At 38.6% G+C, this 25,762-nt stretch overlaps 1 protein-coding gene across 2 annotated transcripts in view; it reads right to left on the bottom strand.

Annotated features, from left to right (window-relative positions):
• Positions 1-25,762, bottom strand: part of LOC124163342 (ADP-ribosylation factor-like protein 5B) — a 103,895-nt gene that overhangs the window by 27,026 nt on the left and 51,107 nt on the right. Inside the window, exon 1 of one of the 2 annotated variants that reach the window (XM_046540183.1) lies at positions 3,236-3,257. The exons of the other annotated variant lie outside the window; for it this stretch is intronic. Coding sequence (XP_046396139.1) covers positions 3,236-3,242 — 7 coding nt within the window. The 5' untranslated portion in view covers positions 3,243-3,257. Of the gene's footprint in view, positions 1-3,235; positions 3,258-25,762 lie in introns of those variants that run through there. 2 annotated transcript variants of the gene reach the window in all.

Below are 25,762 nucleotides of genomic sequence, written 5' to 3'. Positions count from 1 at the left end.
GATCGAAGTTTCACCGCACTGGAAATGATGACGTGATAATAATAGCTTTCACAGTCCTACCGCAATTCGACCCGCCTCTGCTCACACAAAAGGCGAAAGCCGCCCACGTGGCGAGGGCTTTCAGAGGAGCCGTGCATCAAGTGTCACTCGACGCGGGGATGAAGTGGAAGGTTATATTTGTGGCCTCGGGGATGTTTAGACGAAGGAGCGCTGAAGGAGCAGAACACTTTTGCGACCCCGTCATCGAACGGGAATATATATATATGTATACATAGGATGAAACATCGTCTACGTCACCAAGCAACACGGGCACATTTTTTAAAAGTACTTCTGTACGATTCCGATCAAATAATCTTGGCAAACGTCATTTAGAAATTGACATCATGGACGTCAGACATTAAGTTAAAAAGCAAAACAAAAAGAGGTGGGTAGTTTGAGGCGTGAATTGTTGATATTGCTTCAAGATGAATACAAAAATATTGTAGATTTCACATAAATAACTTTAACATCGACCAGTTCCTATTTAAGAAATATTTTATTTGCACCTGACGATTTCGAACAGACACGAAACTGGTCGATATTAAAATTGTTTACGTGAAATTTACAAGGGTTTTTGATTCAACAAAAGTTGGAGGTAATGTAGATTTTTCATCCTCATGTTTTAAAATTAACATTTTTCAGCTATAGGTATGTCTCGCGTAGAGTGGCGAGTATCGCCGAAACTCAGTCCAAAACCCCAAAAATAGCACCCAAGTCCTAAAAATACCATTAAAAATTCAACGAACTGAGAAATTATCATGAAAAAGAATCGCTACGCATATGGATGGCTATTATAATACATAAAATGTTCAAAGCTAAAACTCAATATAAATCTAATGCGGACCTGACCGGAACGGCAATTGGTTTCAGCCCAAACATCAGGTATTACCAAGTCAATCCTAACCAATATCTTCTTCTGTCGCTTTCTATGGAAACGGTAGCTTAGTATCGTAATAATAGCATCGTTTTAATACCTTCCCAATTAATACTCGGATTTTTAAGACGAGGCTGAAATAAATTGAACTGTGAGGGCCTTTTTAACTTTTGTATTTAGCACTTCATATTTTGTATTTCTGACTTGTGCCATTGGCATTCATTCGACCACATGGTCGACTTGTACCATTTTTTTCATTATAATAATAAATAGCTACATGTAAATAAATGTATATAAAAGTGGCATACGTAGAAAGTGGCTTCGCGGAGGTAGCGCCATTGTTACGTAACGACCGACATGTCAGACTTAAATTACAGGATTAGTTTGAAAATAGCAAAAATAACGCAGGTGACGACGCTAAATTTTAGAGAAAGGATATATTAAATGCTACATAATTTCTGAGCAATCATATAATTCCTAGGCACATTTTCTCAGAGCCAAAAACTCCACGATGATTTTTTTCCTGGTCAAGTGCTTTTCGTTTTAACAAGCAAAAGCCCGCCATGCTCTCGCGACAATTGAAAATTATTTTTATTGTAAATTACACTAAATTTAGTAACACTCCAGGAGCATGGATTGCATACCTGTTGTTGGTGACTTGTGAAAGTTTCATGATATCAGTGATCAACTGAAAAATAACTGGCCAAAGGTAAGATCTCGTAACAAAACCAACTCACATATTCTGAATGTTAATTACGTACAACCACGCTACAGTTGTTATTAACACGAATTTAATTTTCGGAAATAAGATTTACTCATGCAAATACTCTCATCCATGATCGCTACATGCAACAATAAATTATCATTTTGCGATAGGTTTCAGCAATGTCAGCTATTTTCACCAAATATGGCTAAAAACATTCAATATCCTATCCTCTATTCTGCTTATGCGCAATCTATCCTGAGCGTTATGTCACGGAAACAAATCTAAAACTTCCGAAACAAATCCAAACAGATGGTCGCCATGACGACCGAAAGAGCTGTCCGACTCATAATCAGAAAATGCATCTGATAACAATGAATTGAAAAACTGAGTGAAGCCATAAATTTTCTCTTTCTCGACCACACATAAGAAATTCCAGATAGCTGCTAAGCGGACGTTCACCTTACTTACTAAAGTCGGTCGTCGAAAAATCCTCATTTCGTAAATAACGACACAACATTACCTAGTCACGAACATACTTTTTCCTCTACGATGATAATTAAGTGGGTATTTATTCCAACGGCAAAATACTTTATCCTCCAAATTTTCTGCCCAAGAAATAGCATTAGGGCGAAGGACTCGAACATGGTTCACAAGTTTGAGGTTTGAAAAGACATATCCACAGCGTAGTTTAAATCACTTACTAATTTAAACTCATGATATGACAAGATGAGATGCGCCTTTTGGTAGCACCATTGTTCTTTTAAGGGTGTTGTACGCGGAAAAAATGTAACAAATTTAATCACATTAAGTTGGACAACTTGATGAAAATAATTCTACTAACGCTTAGGAAACAAATACGAGGAGAACTCATTTTGAGGCGACAGCCAAATATTTATGAAAAACATCTACAGCTAATAACATGGTTCTACAGACACCTTGTCATTCTGACGAACGAAAACTTGAGTGGAATTTACTCAGGCTTCATGCTTCGGTGCCTCTTCAAATGCCTATTTCATACCCGAATATTGACCCATAAATAAACAAATACATCTGGTTAAAATAAATACATATAACACTACCTAAAGAGTATTTGGAATACTCGCATTTTTGACATACTCTTCCGATTAGATTAATGATGATTATTTTCAGTTTTATTTCGTGAATTTCTCATGATTAGAGAACACAATTACAACAACATTTATGGCTTTGGTAAAGAGATTTTGAAAATTTTCCTAGCAGGCAATGATAAAATAATGGATATTTAGCGATGAAAAATTTATTGTCAACCCGGGTTTCGACCTATTACGCCATTTCCAAAGAGATTTCGGCATCCTTTTCTACTATATAATATGTTATGATAAATTGCCCGTCAAGAGAGAACTGCATGCTGTGGGCTGGCAGAATATTGCAGGTGGCGTTGGAAGTAAGTAAGGTAAAAACCACTCGTCGCTGTGACATCATGAACTATGAAGGACCAAAGTAAGTCACCGAACAATGTGCACAAAAATAGGTACATGCTTCCAGCAAATAAAAAGTAAGACCTTCGCGAAGTTGTTCATGTTTTTAATTTGGCACCATTATAGTTGAATTTTTGAGGAGTGATTGTTTCTACTCACGTATCATTACTTCCCATCAGAGGAAATTTTTAAACAATTGTGCAGGCCTTTAGATCACACTTACCTGAAAATAGAAAGAAAATACATAAATTTCTCTTAAACATTGAGATTGACAACGTAAAAATATTAATCATGCATGAAAGACATTATGGATTTAATAGATATTCATTGAAATACTCTACGAAAAAATATTCACATGAAAACATAATGACATCACACCCTCTATGGAGTTACATATAAATATATATCTTTCATTAATTAACAGTGAATGTGCCGCGACCAATTATGTGCTTATATATGACGAACACGGAAAATTAAAAGTACAGTCATTTTCGAGAGTTCCCGATTTATCAGGAAACGAGAGCCTTAGGTTTCCAAAAAAAGATCAATAGTCTCCACTTCACGCTCGCTAAAATTTAATCATTAGCTTTACACCTTGTTTTACATCTAAACGCATAACACGAAACCTTCCCAACCCCCGAAACAAGTTTCTGGCGACATACCATTCCCCAGATTCGTTACGTGGCTACTTAAGCGGAAATATGAGTCGTTTTTTTACGCTTAATCGATGCATCTAGTCAATTATAAAATCATTTGACGACGCGACGTGACAGAGGGGGCACCGAAGGGGGAGCAGCTCTAGATTCGCACCCCCGGGAAAAGACGACAAGGCGGCACCACAGCACACCGGCGTCCGCTCCCGCGCAGGCGCGGCTCCAACTCGCCAGCGAGGCACTGCAGACCGAGGGAGGGTGCGGGAGGAGGAGTCGACTACTACGGTGCGGGGGAGGAGGAGGAGCGCGAGTGTAGGAGTGAAGGGGTAAGCGGGCTGACTGCGTGCCGAGGGAACACTCCCCCTACGGACTCCCGAGATATGAAAACACAATTGCTTCATTTAGACTGGATTTTATTCCACGAAGTTTCTGATTAAAATAAGACGATAAATTCCAAGGGCGAGGTTAAAAGGGGTCGTTACTCCCGTTTCAGGGATAAATGAGCAATCTAAAATTCATACCCAATTCACTAGCGCAAGAGCGATTATATCTCCACGACGAGACTATTGCCTTTCACGGCTATCAATTTTTTACGTTTGACTACATTCTTCAAATTTCCACTCACTCTAGGAAGGGATGAAGGACCTAGAATGTGATCAGAGAAGAATACTTAACCAATAAAAGTATTATGACAGAAAATATTCGGTCTGTTGTAAAAAGAAAAAGCCTACATTAACATGTGGTAATCATTCAAAGAGACCAGTAAATGTCTATGATGTAATCATATTTTGATTATCCGAAGTTAAAATATTTTACAATCAATGACAGCAAATTTTATGCTAAAGAATTAATATTTTCCCAGTGACAGTGGCGAAGCCGGAAGAAAAAACGGAATCCTGTGTCAAGTTGCAAACAAATATGCGCTAAGGATTTGATTAATTTCGGGAGAAAACTCAAGACGGATCGCTTCAGCATTCTTGAATAAATGCCGAGATTCGCCAATCGATAATCTAATTGCATACGATAAGGAAATTTTAATATGAAAATAACATTCAGCGAGCACTCAAGTGTACATTAATAAACCGAAATTTTTCCTACAATAATTATTAGATCATTAAATTTGTGAATCATAATTACCTTAATTTGACGGAAAATTCTACGACCTTACGCGGGAAAATACTGAAACGAGGGAAATTAGTATTCCACTATTATTTTCAATAGCGTGCGATGAATTATTTACTATCATTAATAAATATTTTATTAAACCTCAACTAATTCAGCAACAAATAAAAGTATCAAAGGTAAGCAAAATTATAACGACAGTAGGGGAATCATGATCATTATCTTTTTCAATATAACTTCACACAGTCAAAACAAAACGTTATGCGGTGGTACAAGTATCTCACTAGTGCCAAATATCGCTCTACATGCACTATCATTTTAAAATATGGAAAACGGTTAAAAAAAGTCACGGTGAAAAAATATCATCAAGTAGATAAATCTCTCGAATTAATAACGGGTGAATCAGTTACGAAATATCTCGAATGAATAGAAAAATTACGATCCATATGGTGATGAGGGAAGAAACCTGAATGCCTGATAGCGAATTTTCCCTGGTATTCATGAATCAAAGCAGAATGACCCATATATCAACGACCATTCTGTCCGCGTCGAATAGATAGGTGGGTGGAGATCATTAGCCGACCTTGTGCATTTTAATAGGGGTACCATAAAACGCTTACATCCTCAAATTTTACGCAACGGCCCAAAGTGTGTTCCCTCGGCAAAGAAAACGACAGGTATTTCAGCACGAGGACGATGAAAATTCGATGGATTCATAGTTTGAGAAATGTTAAAATATTATCCAACAAAAATGATGTTTTTGTCATTTCATTGTAGTTCATTTAGTTTAAAATGTCCACATACAGCTTTGCTGCCTATAACACCGGCCCATAAACAGATATATAAATGAAAAAAAAATACGCAAAGCATAACAAATAGAAATGGTACCAAATATTGGAAAGAAATTTAATTATATATACCTTTTATTTTCAGAGATGAGGATGACGGACAGAAGAAGGGGATCAACGCGTTCATGATGAGAATTAAGAAGAGGGGGGATGCGGAAAAAAGTGACCGTTGAGTGAGACATAATTAAGATTCAATCCTACGGTAAGTATACGGAAAGAATCTATGCACACATAAACGCGACCAATAAAAATGTATGATTATCTAGGTTATAGGGCATTTAATATTATATGGAAAGAAAGACTTAGGACTAATCGCGGAAAGGTGACTTCGCCGACACAAAAAAATAGTTTCCTAAGGTAAATCTTACCTTTAACTTGAACAACCATGGCTTGCCCCTCCCCCCTAGTTTTGATCCTGGGTACGCCCTTGTATCGAGGTCTTCTCGTCTTTTCTCGTAAGTTTTTGTTTTTATCCGCGAATCCCATCCTTAATGTGCCCGTATATCTCTTGCTATATTGCTATTGTGAATTCATTAAAATACAACATTTACCCAACCTAGCACCAATATCTCACTCAGCTGAAAGAGGTATTGACGATAAATTAATGATTAAATACCGTTCATATGCCAGCAAATACGGGACCGTACTCTCACATAATATTTTCCGCCGCCTACGAGACTTGAATTGAGGGTCTTTGCATGGGATATCTGTTCATTTGCCTAATATAGCTCGTTTTGATATATGATTCACTCTAATATAACTCTATTTATCCACCCAAAGAGTGATCACGACAGGTCAGTAACGGCTTTAGGTGGAGATCTTCTTGAATGAAATTATTACATTCAATAGGGTAGTTTCCTTCATCAAAGAAAACGAAATGCATTGATTGCGATTCCTTACCCACCATTAGTGTATTCATGATATACATATTATTTGGTTTTACAAATCCCAGTTTAGACGAATATTAATGGTCAATTTTATCCTCATTTGAAAAGGGCCATATTGGCGCCCATGCGATGCCACTCCACGTGACGTCACAGGAACCTAGTTTCTATACGAGTAGATAGGAGTTTTACTTCGTCTGAGATTACCAATGCATGCATGAGGCACAGAGCTCAGGGAAACATCTCCTAATAATCAGCTTTTAAAACTGGCTGAGGTCGGAAAGTTTTCCTCGTTTGATAAGGTATTAATAATCATTATTTAAGCCAAGCGCTACCTGCTAGCAGGGTACTCAGCTACCTGCTAGCAGCCTGTGTCGTATCAGCGCTCAAGCCTCGCCCCAAGGTCACCTCAGTTGCGGCAGCGGGAACCATAAATACGTCACACGGGCTTTTCCCATCATTCCTACTTAGCCGTCGCGTTTTCGTGCGCTTGAAAATTTTCACTTTTCATTTAATCGCGAAAAGTAGATATCGTCATTCAAAAATCTAAGAGCGAGAAATGCGCAATCCAGGAGTAATAATCTTTCGATTCAGGCAATAAAAAAATAATAGGAAACCACCCTATTTGTCTTATTCGTGGGGGACTAATTATGGTCCTCTCCAAATTTACTGGTACATGGTCCATAATTTACCAATCGTTGGGGAAACACTTTTCTTACACTCGAGAACTCAAAAATTAAATACCATGATATCGTGTTACAAGTTTTACAACACTTGCAAGATAAATCGTGTCGCATAATTCTCGCAAACATTACGGCGATGAATTCTGGTTTAAAAATTCTCCAATTTCCCTTCATTTAGCATTAAGTGAATGATGCCTCTAATGGGTTACATTGCTCATCTTATAGGTGACAAGCTAAGAAAAAAAGGACGCTTCGGACATCCTGCGTCACTAGCTATGATTTTGAGTGCGACAAACAATCGCTCCGAAAACCTCCGATTCGCACCCTGCACTAGCTATTTAGTATAACTAAGCCTTTAGCGTCCTATTCAAGGAAAGCCACAGCTTATTTCTTCATTTTAAGAGCTAAGAGGCTCAACTCGCAACATTCGCCTTGATGGAATGGAGAATTGTTTCGACCAAGTTTCTAACTCCTCCCAATAAATACATCAAAGGTATGGCCACAGTTAGAACAGAGGCAAAAAAGAGACTCTTAACCAGAAATCCATGAAACCCTTATTAAATTAAAAACCTAAATAAATAAACCATTTAATTTCCATTCATACGGAACAATATTGATCACTGATTGCGAAAAAGGTCAAATGGAGTATTTGAACCCGTTGGACACAAGAGCGTGGCTCTTAACAAAAAGGGTCACGATTTTTCATTGACTTGGTAGCCACATCAAATGACCTTCAACAACGAGAGAGATAAGGAGAACACCAAAGGCTGATATTCGCCAATAGATGGCGATTTTATCTTAACGGGATTGGAACGATTTTCATCGTATATGTTATAAGTAGCGAAGACAATTGGAAACATATCCTCGATTATATCCATATACGCACAGGTTACAGGCTGGGTAAGATTAAATAGTTCAAATAGAAAACACAAATATATGACTATACGAGGGAAAATAAAAATCACTTAGTACTTTTCATACTGAATATTTATTCATACCTACCATGATTTCGATAGCTACATCAAGTTGATAATTCTGACAATCAATAGATACATGAAAATTCTGTACGAACATCTAAACCATGGAAGATGTAAACAAATGTTCAGTGCGGGCCGTACAAAATGATTTTTGTTTCCCTACATCGTGGTTCCGCAAAGTGAAACCGGAAACCTTACAAATGTACAGCGACACTTACAAAATTAGTTGAGACTTGGGTGGCCTCGCAACCATACTCGGGCGTAAGAACAATGTTCATTGCCAAATAGGAATGAATTAAATACTTAGGATATCTTATACTGGTAAATGAGTGCGTATCTTAGAACCATTGCAATGACTGCGCTCATAGTTATTTGCGCGAACGCAATGCTTTGGAAGCCTAAAAAAAGCCATAACCGTAGCAGGACATTAAGCACTTAGCACATATCTACAAAGACGACTAGATGTACCTTGCGCGGTCACTGCACCACGATCGCTAGGGAGATGACCCTACTACGCGACCGCGGCAGACCACAAACCACAACAGGTGAAGGCCAAATCGCACTACATATGGGGAGGCTCTCTCCTGCAAAGTTACCCTGACTCCTATCCTCCGTATTTCACCAGGGACAAGCGCCCTAATTGGATATAAGGGCTCGGGGATTAGCGATACAATTAAAAGTTAAACAATAAAAAAAACAACCGCTGTTGACACTGCGGGGCACGGCCGAAGATTCCTTTTCCACGTCATCGAGGTCTCGGCCCAGGAAGTGACGCATAAGGGGGGAGCAGTAATTCTGGAGGGTCGTCATTAACGCCGCACTAATAGGATCCCGCATAAGCCTTGGAAGGCTCTTGGTGGGGATTAAAATTGGTGTAAGGATGCCATCGCTCTCAGAGCTAGGCCTTTTCTCAGCGCATTTGACGACCTTAAGTACGAATCTTTTTTTTCATGCCATTTCAACCGCATTCATGCGTAGGCGCGTCCCCGTATTTAGTTACTTTTATTCTTATTGAAAGAAACACTAGCAATTTACCACGATTACACACTTTTATTCCCGACCTAGGTTTAGTTGTTACTACATCATTTCAAGGTACAAAATAGTGTGTTTTGCACTCTATTTATACATTTCTGTTAACCGTAGGGGGGGAGAAGAGGGGAGACTGCAAAAATGTATAAATTGAATGCACACCACACCGTTTTGAACATTTTTGTACCTTTAAGATGATGTAGTAATATCGAAATCTAGGTCGGGAATCAAAGTTCATCAAAGCATCGCGGACAATTGCAAGTGTTTCTTTCAATATGGAAAAATTCATCACGATTAGATCTTCTGATTTTAACCTTTAGTTCTTCGCGCGTTACTACAAGTGGCAGCAGTGATAAAAAACTTTTTAGCAATGCGAAGATTTGCATGAAGCTATGAGTTTTAATTCTCAGTTACGTTAACACATAGATGCGTAAAAGGGCGACCTTGAATGACTATTATCTTTGCTATTTATATCTGTTCAGCGCGCTATTTCTAGGAATATCAACTAATTTCCCCTCATATGAATCACCAACGCGCATACTACTTCTTTAAGCACCGAAAGGAACAGGATAAACCAATGACGGCTTGGCGGTTTCGTACGAAGTGAAACATTGGCTAAAACACATTTTCACACTAATACTTATATTTCCGGTGCTTCGTAGTTTCCTTGTGCCAATAATAGATAAAGCAAATAGCACGTTTTGAAAATAATTACAAGCTTTTCAAGGAAAATTTCTATTTCTACTTTACATAAAAAATTACTTACTCAAGGCAATTCAATACTTGGAGAATATAATTTTTATATAAAATATTACAATGACATAAATCTCGCAGAACACATGGTTAACTCGACTCATAACTTTTATCTACGTTGTTCAATGTGTAATCTAAAACAAAAATATTCAATTTACCATTGACTTACATTAATTAATGCCAGCGATGTAAGATGCACCACAAATAAATAGTCTCTTCAATAAAAGAAACCCTAGCATTTTCCGATTAACTGGTTTATCACCAAATTTCAATCTCAACTACCAACTAATAAAAATTACCAGCAAACCCAACTCCGCACGGATATCTCATACAATGGCTAGCGTTCTGCACTTAACAACGGATTTTTTATGTATCGCGAGAAAACTAAATGTGTCATCCATGAAACTAAAATGTTGTTTTTCCTTCATCAACAGCCTCCAAATTCTACTCGTGATCACGATGTCCATAAGTACGCAATAAATAGTCAGAAAAGATGTTGAAGTCAGGAAACTCCAGCCGTCCCGCAGCTAAACAGATGCTAAACGAATGTTAGCTAAGCTAACCAACAGCTATTCTCGGATTCCTGCTCTGTAGGACTGCGTTCGACCCCCAAGGTTGCCAAACTTTCTCTGAGAGCCCCACTTCCCACATGAGTGACGTGGGAACTTGGTAAAGCCCTCCAAGTGACGTTAACACGCAAAACATGCAACACTTCCAAACCAATAGATATGGTTTCCATTCCCGAGTATTATTACGAGGCAGTTTCTAAGCAGACATAGAACATTACCGAGAGCTTCCATTAAAAACCTATACGTTTATGCATGGACAGCCAACGGCAGCAATAACTGTGTATGCGTGTAGTAAATAAAATACCATTTCCACGTCGGATAATGGGATAAGCATACCCAGCAGCAGAATATTCCACCAAAAGTTACTGATAAGCAAGAAAACGGCTTGCTCCAAGAAAGGTAAATTACATATTATCGCAGGTATGAAAACTATATATACGCCACGGCTCTACATGATGATAATTAAGCACCAAAGATTTAACAGCCCACTGCTCAATACAACTCCATGTACCTACCGCGACTCAAGACCTCATCATCATCGTCAATGAATACGCAATAAGGCGTTAAACGCATGAATTATCATGATACAGATGAGTGAGAGAGAGAACCAACGGTCCTTGATTTATTATCACTGATTTTGAACAGCTATTCTCATTTAAGTTCTCCAAAACTGTACAGTTTAAAATTGCGAACGAAATTAATAGGGAAACACAACATTAGGTGTGACAGCATTTCACACAATACGAAAAAACTTAGTACTTCAACAATGACCTCAAATGAGTACGTACATGAAAACTATAGACTTTCAGATACATCATATGCTCTGAATTCTTCTGATGCCACGGTGTAATATTGAGACGTGCAGATTTTACTGAACAATAAATTGGGCAATTAAAAAAAAAACTGATAAGTTTTTGACTGTGTCAATATTTGAACTTCCCATCCGATACAAAGAGCACCAATGAGTGTTCCCTAATGTAAATCAAGCCTCAATCGAGAAAACTTTAATTCCTCCTAAACTTGAGCATCGGACCAAAGGAAATAAAATAGAGAACTGCTGAATTAGAGAAAGGAAAGGGGCACGTTTGTCGAATTATTATTCTACAGACGATACTCGACGAGTGTGATAAATTTAAGCATTTCATTTGATTTTACCCGTTTCTGATTTAAATTTCCTTGACAGATATCCATCGAAGTACTTAACCTTTTCGCGGTAATGGTTGTGGAAAGTCATTGACTTCATTCACTGCTTGCGTCCAATCAGTAAGGATAATACAGAGCGTGACCTTTCCAGAGGCCTCTGTCCGTCCTCTTAATGACGTTATTAGCTTTTGGAGTGGGCGAAAACTACCACTAAATTTTGCTATGAATAAACGCTTGAGCGACTTAATGTCGAAGAATGGTTTTTCACCAAACATCAGTTTCCACACACTCATTGTATCTACACATTGAAACGCACTGTCGGGCCATAATGGACGACACAGTCATAAAAAGTGTCACAGAAAGATAAAAAATTGTAAATACATAGTAAAAAAAATTTGTAATGCCTCACCACAAGAAAGAAAAAAAAAAAACACGCGAAGAAGGCAAAAATTTATGCAATCGAGAAGGAATGAAAAATTGTAAATTGATGCTCTAAAAAAAAAGCCAAATTAACCAGAAATAAGGGAAACGAGAGAATTCTCATAGTCTCCAAGCGTGGTTTATTTCGCTAACTTGCGTGCGTTGTCGTCGAAGCTATGCCACTTTCTCGTGTCCGAGAGAGACCTAGAAATTGGCTATGTGGGGGAAGGGCGATGGAAACAATGAGCTTAAATAGTGGTACACTAGGCCGAGCACCAATTACAACCGGCACAAGGACGCATTAGGATCCCCGACTGATAATACCTCAGTAGAAATGGTATGGGTCACTTTTCCGCCTGTCCTATCCAATTAGGATCCACTCAATGAGGAAATGAATATCAAATGACAATGGACAATTGACCTGACGTATCACAGGATGTCGTAACTACATGAAATTAAGACAACACAGCAATAAAAATATCAATATATATCACAAAAGCATTTTTTTAACGATATTACAAGTCTAAGAAAGCAAGGAGGAAGGATAATACTATTGGTCCATCGTAAAGTAAATTAGCTCGCTTGTTGCAAAATTTTTAAACAGGAAAAATTAGCTAAGATAGTCTACAAAAAGAAGCCTGGCTCGCCAAAATTGCAAACTTTACTTGGTCTCATTTTACAGATTCTCAAGAGCAAGAACGAAGAAACATAGAAAATTTCTGTTCGAGATGGCAGTGGTTCTTCAGTTTACCACATCACTACGTTAGCCATTTACAAACAGGTTTTGAATTATCAAGGCGTCTTTATTTACGAACATTTTGTGAGGGCGATACCACAATGTCAATCATTCGGCTCACTCGAAGCTCTTATTTGAAGAACACAGTGGTGAGTCATCGATTAACAGATTCGGAGGCTTTTTGCGATAAAACTGTAACGCATAATAACTGTATTCCCGTAGAAGAACCTCAGCCACTCCCTTCGGCGCAAAAAAATAAGTAAACACGGTGGATTGATGAATCATATTCCATCCAGGAATCCAACGTAGGCGTCGATGCGAGCATCACGATATCAGAAAAACAGCAGACAGGAGGTCGGAGAGAAAGGTCGCATACCTGACGCGTCCGGGCGTCAGAATTCCACACAAAGAGGTCACCCGCGAACAAAGACCTTGAGCCACTTAACAAAATATGGGACGCAGAGCTTTCGTGTTAAGCGTCGGGCGCCGTAGTCCATTTGGAATAGGAACGTGGGAGAGAGAGAGAGAGAGCCAATGGGGAAAGGGCGTCCCCAGCCCAGTAGAAGGAAAGCACTCCCGCAATGAAGCATTCCGGTTAATTGGGACACATTGGGAATTCTACAATTAGCGACTTCCCCATTTATCCGAACCATTCCGTACACATTACGACCTATTGTTAGAAGACCATTAGTCACCTAATGCAATAAACAAAATATCATTCCACCATGCTGAATATTTTGTGCAATTATTTTGCGTACGTATTAAATTAAAATGATACGGTTGATGTAGGACTTCACTTTCTCCCGGCGAATGGTGACAGTAAATTCTTCTCAGGATTTCATCCGGGGTATCTCTTCAATCCCCATCGAAATGTCGGCAGCGATGGAGTTTGATGAGATCACCCCGATGATAAAGAATTTACTGTGATACAGTAGATACATTTCTTTTTATTCCCATACTTAATGTTTCCAAGTGACAGAATGTCCAATTATTGAAATAAATGCATATATCTATATTTACTGCAAGAGTCTCCTATTTCTTTATCAATTCAAATCAGCTGATGTAAACTCCGCTTCGTTATATTCAGCATAATAATAAATTTAGAGCTACCTCCACTGTAAGCGTCCCTAAATAAATGAAGAGTGTATATGAAATAGTGTAGATGAAAATTCATGCGGACAAAACTGGAGTTCCTTCTGTCTGGTCCATCAGCGTTTAAGGAGAGGTGTTGCACATTGAAGCTTTCTCTGAAAGTTTGTTTCTCATTTTTGCTGCGGTAAGAGAGAATACTAGAGGATAGGCGCCCAGGATTAGTTCAAATTCAATATGTACATTCAAATTCAGTTTTTAGCTATAAAATTTTTTTTCAAGGGAGTACATGACAAACTCCACTAACGTGTGACGCGTTCAAAGAGCATCCTATACCAATTAATGGGAGGAAATGCAATTCTTCAATCGGGCTGTGAAAGAATTGGGTGTGAAGATGCGTCGCAAATACCCGGAATCGACTGTGTTTTGAAAAGGAGGCCACGTTCACGACAACACGTTCGTTTTCCACGTCCGCAAACAAGCGGGGAGGGAGGGGAAGATCAACGCGAGATCATAAGTGACATCTAATGCATAATTTGGCCAAAGGGAGTGATTCAACACGGTGTCCACTCCGTCATTGAGGAGAGAGAAACTTCCCGTCATCGTTGGCCGATCTTCCAGGTCAAAATTTGCATCTTCCCTCGACGCTAGAGCGAAAGATTCTCTTGGGAGTTTTAGGCGCACAAACGAGCAAGTAATGGGGACACCACTACGCGATCTTCTTTCACTTGAATCAATTATGAGTTTAGAAAATATCCTCGGAGTTACACCCTCGGCCTATTCACAGTCACAGCATGCACGAAGACATGAAGGAAAGGATTACAGAGGGCGTATCACTCCTACTCTCGAACGGACGTATGTCGACCTTTTTTTCGGTGACGTATTTAAGAAGTTATCATCACGAATTATAATGGAATGTAGAGTAGACCTTTCCAATATTTTACCGAAAGTATAATATGAAACTTAAAAATCGGTGATAGGGAAAGTATATTTAAAATGTATCGGCCACAATTACAATTGCACTGTGAAATTTGTAATTAATTACCATTAAAAATTACTCTTTGAAACAATCAGTATAATTAAAATTACGATAATAATTACTTTTAATTTTGCTACTGTACGTGATTACCATCGCCGTCGAAATTTTTCAAACATGAATGCTAGTACGGTACTAATTAGCGGTAATGTTGGAATGGTTAGTTTATTTGAAGTACTAACATTTACCACCATTTTAATTATTATTTAATACCAATGCACAAAATAACAATTAAAACGCTTGGTTTCGGACCTGATGAAAAAGCGGTGAGTGCATGAGCTTAACTAATCATTATTATTAAAATTAATTCGCTAATGACTTTGTTCTATAATTATTAACTAACCATTAAATTTGGACGAAAAAATCCTAGTTTTCATACATGCCGAAGAATCCTCACGTTTCATGTAATTCGCCGAGGGCAAACTTAATATGAAATTATTCCTCCGAATACAAAATAATCACTAGTTTACTCAAAATAATTACGAAATTTAGATCGCGCACACATTCCTCAGGAATTACACAAAACTTGTTTTACTTTCGACACATTTCAACCGTGTTCCTACCCTGAGTATCCTAATTTCGGGAAAACGCTGCAAAATTTCATCACCATTTTTGCCACCGTCCAATCCTTGACTGGACACTTTAAGATGGAGAAAAATTGTTTCACCATAAGAGCACGTTCGATGAGGAATGCCTGAGCAATGAAAGGGATCGCAGTGAAGGTCACTTTCCCTTTCGCTGTCGAGAGCATGCATTTCGGAGCGAGGGAATTATAACGGAGGTGTTTATCACGAAATGGATCAGCGCGACGCCCACGTTCGCCGCCCGTTAAACTGATCGGCTGGGGAAGATGAAGCCACACAAAGCCCTGCAATACACTGATTTGAAAATCGAGCCGATAATAGGGAAAACAGAGGAGGTTTTACAGAGCCCAGGAAAAGAAGCGATTACTATGTCCGAGAGCATTAACTCGGCATGACACAACGGCTGAGAAATACACTCGAATGCCAGTGAATTCAACAAATATATCTATGAAGGCTATAATAGAATAATTTAGGATAGAACAGGATAGAATATATAAACGCATATTCTAAGCGTTTTCTATGACTGCGTTGAAACATCACAGCGGATAAAATATCCAGCGCTATAAAAATGATATAGCTTCCAATTCATTAACGAAGCGATGCAAATTGCTTTATTTCAGCAAGAAAGGGTAATTTTTAACATGCTACAACGTGATTCATTATTTTTGCATTGTAACCGCAGGAAATTATGTAAAACAATATGGAGAACTAACTAAGTTGATCTCTCATAAATTTCAACACTACCATGAACGATTTACATTAATAATAGCAAAAAGTATTTCTAAACTCAGAATATCCCACGAAACTTAAAGTGTAGCAAGGCCATGGATAGGTGACGAAATGAAAATTTGTGAGTGAGTGAGTGAAGCGAGACTTTCTTGGATGTTGACAGGCTTGTAAAAATCTAAAGGAAGGGTATGCTGCAAGCAAAAGATATGGTTGAGGAGTAGTAAAAGGAATAAATTAAGAAAATGTCTTGACGTCCCACACAATGGCCACTCCTCAGCAACACTCAGCACGATGGCAATCAACTAATTGAAATGAGAAAGGGCATTCAGGTTACAACATTCAATTTAGATCAACTTTAGATTTAACTCAACAATACCCTAACAAAGTACTCCAACAATAATCTAACAAACAAAGTAATGACGAACGTCAAATAAAACGGATAAATAAAAAAATGTATGCACACAAGCAGACTTATAATACGGAGCTATGATGATTATTGCTGCGAATTTTTTTTCCCAAATGTGTATACTCTGAAGGATTAAGATTCGCATCAATTGAGCACAACATTAATTCACAAAATCGCTAAATGACATCTTTTTGCTAGCTATTTAACAATGAAAAAAAAATAAATTCCAAATTTCAAAAGACGAATTTAATGTATTTTTCCAAGACAAAGACGAAAGCCTATAGCTAACCGACAGCGCGGTGGTTTTTATGACGTATGCGTTATGTCATTAATTTTCCCCGACGCCATGGATGCGATTTCCTGACCTATTTCAAATTCCCTGACTGAATTTCCTGACCCGCAACAACTCTAAATTCTAATCTCTAAATTTCCTAAATAAGATCTCTAAATTTCCAATCACATCACCCTCTTATACTTAAAGTAAATGTAGCACTTGCGCTAAAATTTAGAGCTCTGAATTTGAGCGATAATATATTTCACGGAAAAAACCTTAAAATAATTGAGGATATTCTAAAGAAAAACCATTTTCCAAAGAAACTTGTTCATTCTATACTTCACAAAAACAACACTAGTTTTTCTCGTACTCAAAATTCACTAAACAAAAATGATTCAGCGAATACAACATCCCCATACCGTGGAATCATCTATATTGGTAAATTATCTGAACAAATTACGAAGGTATTCAAAAAAATAAATTATGAAATTGCACACAAAAATCATAACACTCTAAACAAGCTCCTATACACAAAAATAAAATCTGAAACCCCTAAAAATCTAAACAGTAATATAATATATAAAATGTCTTGCCTCGATTGTGACACTTGTTATATAGGACAAACATCACAATATTTAAAAAATAGAATTTCACAACATAAATCAACAGTAAAAGGTGGTATAACTCTGTGTGCTCTTGCTAGCCATAGCATAAGCAATGGCCATAGTTTTGATTATGAGAACGCCGAAATTTTAGATCATGAAGTTATATTGAAAAAAAGACTTTTCAAGGAAATGGTTTATATTTCAAAAACGAAAAATTGTTGCAATAAAAAAACAGACATCGATAACCTCAGCAAAATTTATTTTTATTTAATACATCAAAATTAATGGTAACCTAGGTTGTGGCAATACCTTAGGAACAAAACATAAATAAATATGTTCAAAGTTAAGAGGTATGTCAAAATTTTTTGTATATTACATTCTGTTCTTATATATATGTTTATATATACATATTTCTTTAAATTATATTGTGTTATATATAAAAAACCCAATTGTTCCTTCTTTATGTATAAATATTGTGTATCGTCTTATTCTCTGTATTTTATATTGTTTCACGCTTTTTCTAACATAGCCCTGAAGATGATTTAAGAAAATAAATCGAAACGTTGGCTGCTAACTTTTGTTTAAATGACCTATACTCCAGGAAATACCATATTATATATAAAATAAGGTCAAGAAAAGAAAAAAAAATAATAATTAAATTACCGCTCCATTTCCTGGCTTGCCTTTCATCATTCACGAGGAGTTGCCGTGCTGCGCTTCAACTAAAACCATGTTCTCAACCAACCCGCTCCTTCCTGTCCCGTTTCCCTCGCTGCATGTTCACCTGCCTTATCTGCTTCCCGCTCCCTTTCGCCCTTCGCTCTTTAGCTTCATTACCTCTGCTTGGTTACATTGCAAATAAGGAGTTCTAATCAGGTCTCAAGTATAATGCTCGCATTTCTGCCGTACTTTAGCATTGCTGCTGGCCGAGTGAAATTTCATTGGTGGCCGCAGTAACTCGGGTGTATCAATTTCATTTTGAAAAATGGGCTCTTTCTGGTTATACCAGGACTGATCATTCCGATTATAATTGAGGGATGTTTTTCCACGGGGTTTGAACAGCCTTGGAACTGCTCTCCTTAAGCTGGCCATTCTTCACATGTCTTACTTACATTCTTCACATGTCAGAAAGTGGAGTATTTTATTCCCATATTTTATATTATCCAATATATATCCTTGTCCATCAGTAAATTTCATCATTTTCCAATGAGGTTAGAGTCACTTCTGGCGTTTCTCAGGGTAGTGTCATTGGCCCACTCCTATTCCTTCTTTATATAAACGACATTGGCGAAGTAGTGCAGAGTAAGTTACGATTATTTGCAGACGACGCTGTAGTTTACAGAGAAATCCGTTCCAGCAAAGATATAGATGAACTAACGAATGACCTTGCTGCTATCCAAGCTTGGTGCGATGCTTGGTAGTTAGAATTAAATTTGAAAAAATGCGTCGTAATGCATTTCTGGAAGAAGAACAACACCCTACGACGTAGCTATATGATTCGGGGTACCCAATTAGAGACTGTTGAATCCGTGAAATAACTAGGAGTTAGACTCAATAATGATCTATCGTGGAATAAACATATTCGAGAAATAACCGGTCAAGCTAATCATAAAATGGGTTTTGTTAAAATAATATTAGGAAAGTGCGACGACAAGGTGAGAGAAATTAGCTACTTTTCCCTCGTTAGACCACATTTGGAATACGCTGCCAGTGTTTGGGTCTCTCATGAAAAAGGCTTAATAACAGAGTTAGAACGCGTGCAAAGAAGAGCTGCCAGGTATGTGAAAGGTCGTTACGATAGTCTTGTTAGTGTAACTGACCTCTTACATAAACTCGGATGGGAATCTCTGTCGGACCGTAGATTGAAAAATAGACTAAACCTTTTAGATAAATTCAAGAGCAGTGTCTTTTCTGACGAAGTTAACCATATCTTGCGGACGCCAACGTACTACGGAAGATCAGATCATATAAATAAAATAAGAGAGATAGATTGCAGAACAGACAGATTCCGAATGTCATTTTTTCCACGATCAATAAGAGATTATAACGGCAGCAATAGAACGCGTAAATAGATTGCATGACTTGTAGTGTAGCCTACTAACCCATGTTAAACTTACTGCATGTTTCTGAATTTCTATTTTTTTTTTTTTTTTCTATTCTATATTCTATTTCTAACAGCATATAGTAGTATAGTTTGTTATTATACGGGACGTTTCTTGGACGGTGTGGTGTGCATGTGGGAGTCCAAATGCATGCTGCATGTTGGTGATTGATCACCCCCTGCCAAACACCCTAGAGGTGGCTCGCAGGGTAATTTGTAGATGTAGATGTGTAGATGAACCCTGACTCTACTGGAACCAACTTCTCGCCCAGGGCTGCACACAGGAATCATATTGAGACCAAGATTTGAGAATTAAATTCCGTGGCTGCAAAGTTTGCGAGTCTCGTGGCCTGACGCAACGCTAAATGCTACATTACCTTCACGTGACTTTATATTCTACCAGCTCCAGCTATGAAACAATAGACGGAGGAGCAGTAATCACGGATTTTTTTCAGCATTGAGTGAATTATGACGAATGGCAACCCACATCAACACACTAGATCAACCAGATAAAAGACCTATACTTCATTCAGTACAACTTTGCCCGTCGAAGACGAATGAGAATGTTAGCAACTGAATTGCGTAAATCGAAAGGACCATAAAACTTGTACCGTTTTCGCTGCTGGGGACAGGCAGTGCAGAACGAGAAGAATAATTACCGAAAGCGGGCGCTGCGCAATCACGTACATGTTGTGCAATTAAGCATTGCGAAGCACACCATGACAGACGAGCCACAAAAAATGAGCAATTTAAGTTAGAAAGGGTATTAGAAATCCATGCCTCCGTCACAATTAGACCGCACTCTTAATTACAATTAATAAAACAATAGGCCGAGCTATATTTGATCTTCAAACATACATCATATCCTTTCCTAAGGCAAGTTGAATAATCAAAAAATAAAGAATGTACACAAACTTAAAAGGACTTAAGTAAATTTATTCAAAATTCTCTCTCGAATGATGTGAAAAACTAATGTATACTGATGCTGGAACTCTTATGACCCTGGTGAACGGTTGCTATGCAATCCGAGGTCGTGTAACCGAATGCCTCCAATTTTTTCGTCGGTTAATAATAAGGATCATGTACACAGTTTCCTTAAAAAAAGGATTACTGCGTTCTATTGGGGGAAATAGATTTTAAAATACCGATGAAAACGTCAAAATGTTACGCAGGTGTCATGAAGTAAGGGTAGAAGAGACTGTACATCAATCAAATAAACAAAAGGCCAATGGAAAAAATCCAACTTATTAGATTGCTCTCTAACCATTCACGTAAAAAGAAGCCTCATTGTCAACTATTTTTGAGAACCAACACGGTCGCTGTAAATCTAAGTTGCACGACTGCATTTCATTAACTTTACCTTCACCTCATCATATTCTCATCATTTCAACAGTTCCACAAAAACGGACAGCGTAAAATCATCCAATGAAACTCAATTCCTACGACCCTTTCTGCCGTGGACGTCAAGATGAACTACTGAATTTCATGCACCAAAGGTTTTTTAAATTAAAAAAAGAATGGAATGGTGAAAAAGAAACGTTTTTCACATCAAAGATCTGTCAAGACCAGCGGTAAAACATTTTCACCACAAAACTTAAGCGCATAAGAGGCCTCTCTCCGTCCCCAGCTTATCTTCCACCGTTGAAACACCGCAAAGCTTCCTCGTCTGTCAGAGCGGCACGAACTGTTTATCGCGGCCACGACGGGACCAAAAACCTGAGAGGTCCGCCCTGCGGTGATCACCTGTCTGGGCAGGCTTAATGAGAACAAAAAGAAAAAGAGGGAGAGGTGGAAAGAAATGTGGCGGGCCGACCGCTTATCTCCACGGATAACAATCACTAACTGTGCTTTTCCGTGGAGCGAGAAACTGAAAAAGAGCTTCTTTGAACAGTGGTATGCTGGTGTTATCTCCATTAGACAGAGAGTTTGAAATTCAATCCGCATCCAGTGGGTATTCGAGAACATAGCTTTCTTTCCAGACAACCATTCCCAAAACCATATACTCTTGAGTAAACAATGTAGAGAATGAGGATTGTTATCTCAGGAGAATCGCAAAAATATGAAAAAGAGCGTTAGGGTATTTTTTCATTAAGTCTTTATTCCGGGCAACTAGGAGGTATTACAGGTGTTGCAGGATGATGAAATGTGATAAAGCAGGAGTTTGGAGCAATTTAAACGGTTCAAGAGACGCAAACCAATGATACGTTTCGGTCAGTAATCAACACCAGAAAGTTTAAAAATGGAGACAGTATGATTCAAAAATGAATTTTGGCTTTATTGAATGCACTTAAACATGCAAAAATGAAATATAGTTAACATGCCTTCCATTAAATGTATAAATAAAGCAATACCGAATAACATTCCCTGTAATTCACCTCGCAATCACTCATAAGAATCAGGAATGATGAATGCAAGAAGTTAATTAGCAGAGTTGAAAGAAACAATATTTTCTGCCTGATTAAACAAATTCAAAAAGTAAAATACGATAAGATAATGCATGTATCCTCGAATATTAGCCACAAGTAACCAGCCGAATACCAACAAAAACAGGAAAAACGTCACCTGAGAGTGGTCGCCGTAAGAATGTCGATACAGTCCAAATTACAGGTTTAACTGGCTTCCACATAGAGCCCATGGCAGACAAAAAAAAAACGTTCTCAGCCTATTGGTTCAGCAGTCCGGTTTCCTCACCTCATGTGATTCCTACAACTCATAATTCAGATTACTCATGAATCAACTCGGAGAATCATCCGGAAGGTTGATTAGGTATGCGATGTCAGAGATCACCTCCACTTCGGCCTTAGGCGTGGGCCAATTTATTTTGCCTGGATAATATTCGATTCATTAAGAACGTTTCACTCGCAGAAATATTTTACCAAAGAAAAAGTTTAGAGTTCTGCTCTATAAGTTTCAAATTCTCAGCTGAATCTTTGACACGTAGGTATGTCTGAAATTCCTTGCTTACGGGGTCGCTATTGCGAAGATTTACTTCTATTAAAGACGAAGCATTGCATTCAAATATCTTACATAACCACAATCACGAGGGCATTTCAAAGTGCTTAATGCGATATACCTACTATTTGCAACAAAATCGCTTTTCAATCGTATTCCGACATGTCCTACCCAGAAATACACGCAAAAATGCTTTTCGCGGAGGAAATGACGACTGCAGAATACTTGGTAGCTTACTTCCGTGAGAAATTCACGCTCTCTCGGAGGCCAAGACTAGCGCACCCCATCGTAACAATCATTTTACAGGTCGAATTCTCTTCCTCGATGAGCTACGTACTCCTTTTCGACCGCAGCGAATAATAGGCCATATGTCATAGTCCCACACGGAGGGTGAGTTGTTCTCCGATGTGGAGGCCTAGCATTGCTAATTCGGAACTTAGAAAATTTTCGGCTCCTGGGTGGTAAGATTTTTTTGCTCGGGACTCAACAAAGAATGTACATTTTTCATTCTTCATATTTACAGTCAACATAATTTCCATCTATTTTAGCCCACCAAGGCGCCATTCTCATGTAACTAATATGAACAGGCCTCGATTGTAGCATTCATTTTATATCAACTGAAAACATAGTACGTGACTTTATTTTAAAGCGATTTTAAAGGCAAAAGAACCATTTTAGATTTTTTTCATGATGGTAATGTACACAATTTAATTTAAAAAATTTCATTCTTCGATAATTACTCCCATAGGAAACTATAAAAATTCAGATTGTCATAATAAATTCTCAGAAAACATATCACGGTAAGCAATGGACGACAGTAGATGAGTCATAATATTCCGAAGCGCAATCTTCACGATTATTAAATATACTCTGTTTCTCGGACAACCTTCCTTAAATGTTCCAGGGCTGTTACAGTCGAGACAGGGCGTGGGAGAGACTCGCGTTACAGACTGGAATCGAGTCTGGCGAAACCCAACGTGGGCGAGGCGTGCCCATCAGATGTCGAAGACTTCCACGCTCCCACGTCCCGCATGGCGCACTTTTAATACTTCTGAAAGACACTTGAGACGCCTACACACTTGATCGTTTTACCAAGAAGCTAAATGAACTCAACTTCCCACGGGTATGCAACAGGGCGAGAGATTCTGTGAGGGACACATGAGCGACGATACCACCACAACACAGCTTCCGAATAATTTCACTGAGAAGGGAAATTAGCGATTTTATGTAGTTTACAATTACAATAAGGCCTCGAAAGAGCAGGTGCTGGTGTAGCTGTGGTCTACGATGGATGCCGTCAACCACACGCGATCTCCGAGAGACGCGATTATTTTTTTTCACAAATATTACTCGCGATGCTCGCAATGACATTAATTTTCTCCACCTCTAGTGGCAAGTTGAATTGTAGAAAAATAACGGAAAAATACATTGCACAAACCGCCTAACAATGGAGCCCGGCATAAATTCTCGAGTGCACTTTCAAATGAGTCGATTCCGTTCATTGTCGTACGCACAATCAATTATACGCAATAAATCATAAAAAAAAACTATTTCTACAATAAAAACAAAAAAACAGGAACGTATTAACTAAATATATCTGAAAAATTAGTCCCAGGAGTTCAAAAAATGCTCTCTTTGGTTGAAGTAAGAAGTCAACCTGGCAGGACACAAAATTACGACTCGCAGCAGTAAATAGCTCAGCGGAACTCAAAATCTGGGATATATTGACTATAAAATACAAAAACGTATTGTTAATTCATTATTTTAAATCCAACAATAGTTAACAGCGCGCGTAAATAGTTCAGACAGTATAGTGTACATTTTCCACACGTCTTTGATTAACGAAATTGGAGAGGTTTCTTCAACAACAGTTTTTGGCGCAAATAAAATTACAACCAAGTTCTGCTCTCGGATATGTATTTATAAGAGTTCGTTCTTCCATCGTATGAAGTCTCATATCCATGCATGGAGAAGTTATTGAAAAAAGTGTTAAAAGATGAGAAACTATTATTACGAGCGTCAAAAACAGTAACTTTCTTCAATCCCAGCTGGATAACAAAATGCTAATGCTACGATAAGTTGCTGGATATATCGAGGAGGGGAATAAATACATTTATTTAAGATTTATTTAATTACAGTTGATCTAGCAAACACCGAGATACAATACTTGGAACTCGGGTGTGCCAACATTTTGCAAGGACGGCCGAATTCGATCACGAGAGACAGCAGGTTTCTAACGAAGGGCCCATCCATGACCAAACCACTCGGCGAGGCATTTTGGAGTGGTCCGGCTCGAGCAGGTAAACACAACAACACAAAGCGAGGGAGAGTGGAGTGAGGTGTGAATGGAGGGGACGAGCGAGGTGGGTCTCGGAGTGGACCTTTGCGGATGTAGGACGTGAGAGAGGAGAGGGGGGCAGGCAATACACACAAAGCACGCGCGTTCCAGAGCGGCTGCTGCTTTCACCGGAGCGGAGGCGTGACGTACGTCCTTCCAGCGAGGAGAGGTCGCCTTCTGCGTCAGAGGAAATCCCGGTTCAAGCGCACCCAAGGCAACAATCCCCCGGCTCCCGTGCGAAAAACTCGGAAACCGGACGCCTTTTCCCCGACATGAAAAGACGATGACGAGCGGGCTTCACTCGAATACCTTCCTACCCGTTTTCAAATCTTCTGCACCCCTCCCTCGCCTTATCGTTCCTCAGCACCTTCTACTACTGCTACTAATTTCATAACTGAAGCCATGTACGATAACACGGTCGTCGCGAATGTTGGTGGCAAACGAATGCGCGGGACTTTGCTTAAAGGACTAATAATTCAAGTCTTTCTGCTTGCATGATATTTTCCATAGGAATGAGAAGGAAAGAATTCCAAAAGCTGTTCTGAAATGGATACCAGAAGGCAAAGGGAAAAGAGCCATGACCCAAGTAGTCATGCTGGGAGAGAGTAAAGAAAAAAAATGAATGAAAAATTAGATTTGAGAGAGGTATTTATCTTCTCCGCCCCTAAAACATATCATATAAGGCCTTTACAAGATGGGAATCTAACGAATAACAACGTAGGACGATCAAAAACATCCATGCCCCATTGGGGCAA

This window comes from Ischnura elegans, chromosome 8, assembly GCF_921293095.1.
Source record: "Ischnura elegans chromosome 8, ioIscEleg1.1, whole genome shotgun sequence".
In the NCBI taxonomy this organism is placed as follows: domain Eukaryota; kingdom Metazoa; phylum Arthropoda; class Insecta; order Odonata; family Coenagrionidae; genus Ischnura; species Ischnura elegans.
The sequence above is the reverse complement of the archived record's forward strand: the minus strand, read 5'-3'. Positions and strand labels throughout refer to the sequence as shown.